This window comes from Carlito syrichta, unplaced genomic scaffold (genome assembly GCF_000164805.1).
Source record: "Carlito syrichta isolate Samal-C Ts95f unplaced genomic scaffold, Tarsius_syrichta-2.0.1 Scaffold308687, whole genome shotgun sequence".
Lineage (NCBI taxonomy): Eukaryota > Metazoa > Chordata > Mammalia > Primates > Tarsiidae > Carlito > Carlito syrichta.
In genome coordinates, this window is record NW_007252783.1 from 127721 (window position 1) to 131665 (window position 3945).

At 34.8% G+C, this 3945-nt stretch overlaps 1 protein-coding gene across 1 annotated transcript; it reads left to right on the top strand.

The window, feature by feature from the left end:
* Positions 1-3329: 3329 nt before the first annotated feature.
* Positions 3330-3643, top strand: LOC110596330 (40S ribosomal protein S27-like). Its single transcript, XM_021716310.1, has one exon. The coding sequence runs from the start codon at positions 3336-3338 to the stop codon at positions 3588-3590; it is 255 nt and encodes an 84-aa protein (XP_021571985.1). The 5' UTR covers positions 3330-3335; the 3' UTR covers positions 3591-3643.
* The last annotated feature ends 302 nt before the right edge of the window (positions 3644-3945 follow it).

Below are 3945 nucleotides of genomic sequence, written 5' to 3' on the forward strand. Positions count from 1 at the left end.
CCCGTACAAACGGTGATCACCTATCATTTAATCAGAAAGGTTGCATTCCAAAGACAGTAAATATAATAGCTAATTTACCTCTGATCACTACCAGCACAATTGCTAGTCAGTATATGAATAATAGAAAAGGCCTTTTGTGGTGGAATACAAAATTGTTGGTACATTAAAGGACATTTGTGACATATACATAGGATTAAAAATTTCAGAGATACTTCCTACCCTTGCATAAACAGTATACAAGAATCCAGGGGACATTATATGCTGTTCACTTAGGGATGGCACCCTGACTTAATCCCTAATACGATTTGTTTGCAGGCTTTTTGATGGTTGTATGTGTGGCAAAATTTGGTCTGAGAATTGCTTTCTTTACAAACTGATAGAGACATTGTGGAGAAGTGGTTAAACCACCCCACCTTTAAACTTTGGGGGCTACTATTATTTAACAAAAACAAACAACCTGAGAGTTATACCAGATCGAATTGGCTTAGATCAGTTCACAAGAATCAATTAAACATCCACTTGTATTTTCTTCTCTCTCTTTTTTTATTTTTTGGTTTTCTCTTTTATATCTAATTCTTGACCCACCTGGAGTTTGTTTTATCTCAAATGATTACAGAAGTGGAGTCATTCACATAAATTTGTGAGGCAAGCTGGCATAAAAGAGAAGTGGGAAGAATTGTGCCAATTGCAGAGTACCAGGAGGGTTGCCACTTCTTTGTTCTTGCCAAATGCCACCATCTGGGAATGTGCGTCTGAGTCCACTTTTGCAATATCTTTGATTTATTTTTTCTTCCCCCAACTTTTAAAAACATTTATGTTCTGTTGTAAAATGTTCTGAATTTTATAACACCATGAACGAACTATACATTTGTGGCCCAGTCATAGTACAAGGTTTGCCACTTTGTCATCTTTGGCTTATAGCATAAGAGGTAGACATCATTTTTTTATTTTTCAAGTGGGCTATTTTTTTCCCAAAAATTGTTTGTTGAAAAACGGCCTTTCTTGTTAAGAGCTTATTCTTCTTTCTTCAAACACTGTATACTTGCAGCTGTCCTATCGATAGGCATATTCAATCCATATTATTTTTATAATAACAAATTCCACATGAAGATTTAAACTATATTTTGAGAGCATTTTAAGATTGTCATCTATTTAAAAACCATCATCCCTCCACTGGTATTGATTTACAATTTTTTCTTGTCTATTTTTTCTTGTACATTTGGGTAAATTTAAGAGTAACTTTGTCCATCTCCAACTTTGAGATTTTGACATGAAATTTTAACTTCTAAGTTATTGCTGATATATAAATATGCTGTATATTTATTTTTTATCAAACATTTTATTTAAATTTCTTCTGATTTTAAGAATTTTTAAGCTTATTCCTTTAAATTTCCTAAGTATATAATTGAGTATCTGGTGATCATTTTCTGTGATGTCAAACATTGTATATACTAAAGAGTTTTTAGTTATAGAAAGCTTGAAAGTACTCAACAGGAAACTGTCATCATTTCCTTGATCTATTTTTTGAAATAATTGCCTGATTTTTGGATATATATTTTGTGATTTTAGTCATTTTTGTTTTCTTAAAAAAATATTTTATGTACTTAAGACACTTACTGATATCAACTGAGTGCCTCTGCTTTTTGTGCATTGGGTAATAATCACACACAGGATCCTCTTCTCAAGGAACTTACATTCTCAGAGGAGAAGACAGATAATAAACTAAAACAAATAAATTTCAAAAATACTAGGTAATTGCACATGCTCTGGTGAAATTAAAAGAGTGTAGTATTATGGAGAATGACAGATGAGGGTTGTTGAGAAGTTATGGCTAATCAGAATAAAAACTTCTTGGAGAAAATGACATTTAAGCTATGACAACATTAGCAAGAAAAAATTATCCAAGACCCAGAAAGAGAATCCATGTAGAAGGCACAATTAGTTCAAAGTGTGGGAAAAATTTATTTGTATACAAAGAAGTTTGGCATGTTCCAAGTTGCTCAAGTGAATGAAATTTTCAAAATCATTAATATGGTACTATCTAGTAATGTTATCTTTATCTATAGTTGTGTTTTATTTCTTGTTCTTAATAATGCTTGTTTGTATTCTACATCATTTTCATAACAAAAATTTGCCCAAGATATACCTTTTATATTGTGCATTTATTTTTAAATTAATATAAAACTTTTGGATTATCAATTCTACTTCCATATTTAGCATTTCATTTCTCTATTTTTTAATTCTTATTTCTGTTATTTATTATTAGAAATAAAAATTTTTGGACTACACATTTTTCCTGGGGTAAGTGTTGCACACACTCAAAAAAATACTAATACCTTGTATTCTTGCTATTCTTGGTATAAAATTGTCTCAAACTATAATATTCGTTTTATTATTGGCCCAAGATTGTGAGACTTAACTTCGAACTGATAGGGAAGTTCCTTTCCAGTTAATGTTTTGTATTAATATCCAGTTTAATAGTATTCTCAGAAAATAAGACCTGATGAATTTTTTATTTGAGAAATTCATCCAAATATTCTTTGCAATCTTAGTACACAAGCTTCTTTTTTTTCCTCCTGTCTTTTTGGTAATTATTACATGGGCACCTAAATATAAGTTACATTTTTCTTTTTTTAGATATAAAGCTTCTTGTATATTTATTGATTTAGCCTTAAATTATGTAATTTCTCCTTGTCATTTCTTTGTTTAAACTATAATACTCTATCAAAGATTGAGAGATGCATCAGTTGCTCAAACAGGTTTTGTTTTTGCTTTTTTTTTTTTTTTTTTTTGAGTTGGAGTCTCACTCTGTCACCCAGACTGGAGTGCAGTGGCCGCTCCCGGCCACCGCAGCCTCGACCTGCTGGGTTCCGGTGATGCTTCCGCCTCAGCCTTCCGAGTAGCTGGAACTACAGGTGTGCGCCACCACGCCCGGCTCATTTTTTGATTGATTGTAGAGATGAGGTCTCGCCAAGTTGTTTTTGCTTTTTTACATTTGTCTTATATTTCTAACAGCTTAATAAGACTGAGAAAGAGGGAGAGCCAGAAATGTGAAAGTTTGTAGTTAGAGTATGGAACTGTTTGTAACCAGTCCTAGGAACTGTTAACATGTATCAGGATGTTTCCTGTTGCAAAACTACATGAAAAGCGAAATTAAACTGACATAAACAAGATAAGAGCTATAGGAGCTCACATAATTGAAAGGTACAGAGAAAAGGCAGACTTTGAGTGTGCTTCCTTCTCAAGCCTGCTGAATCAGTTTCCATTTCAGACGGCTTTCTTCACAATAGCGAAATGAACAAGCTTCCCGGTGGTGACGACCTGCCCATGAGAACATGCTTCTCGCAAAGGACTTCCGTCATCCCTCTCCAGAGGGGGAGAAGGGGAAACACAAGAAGAAGCGCCTGGTGCAGAGCCCCAACTCCTACTTCATGGATGAGAAATGCCCAGGATGCTATAAAATCACCACGATCTTCAGCCATGCACAAACAGTAGTTTTGTGTGTTGGCTGCTCCACTGTCCTCTGTCAGCCTACAGGAGGAAAAGCAAGGTTCACAGAAGGAAGTTCCTTGAGGAGGAAGCAGCACTAAAAGCACCCCAGTCAAGATGAGTGGGAAACCACCCCAATAAACACATTTTGGATTAAAAAAAAAAAAAAAGAATGAACAAGCCAGCTCCAAGCATGACATCTGCACTTGATGCTCTATAGAAGAGTGTCTGTATCCCAAATTTTCTGCTTAAGTCCTGGAGTTTCACATGTGTCTTAGGTCAAATGTTCACATCTTCATAGCCATTAACCCAGGGGTTGGCATGAACTCAATGGTTTAGTCCATTTAACATGGTCCACTTACAAGAATGAAGTGATTCCCAGAGACTCATGGACCTCCAGGGGAAATCGGGGACAATTGGGTATATCAGTCAGGATTTTTCAGAGAAACAGAATCA

Bases quoted from the DNA above. Each gene is read 5' to 3' on its own strand.
- LOC110596330 (XM_021716310.1), top strand. From the start codon at position 3,336: ATGCTTCTCGCAAAGGACTTCCGTCATCCCTCTCCAGAGGGGGAGAAG.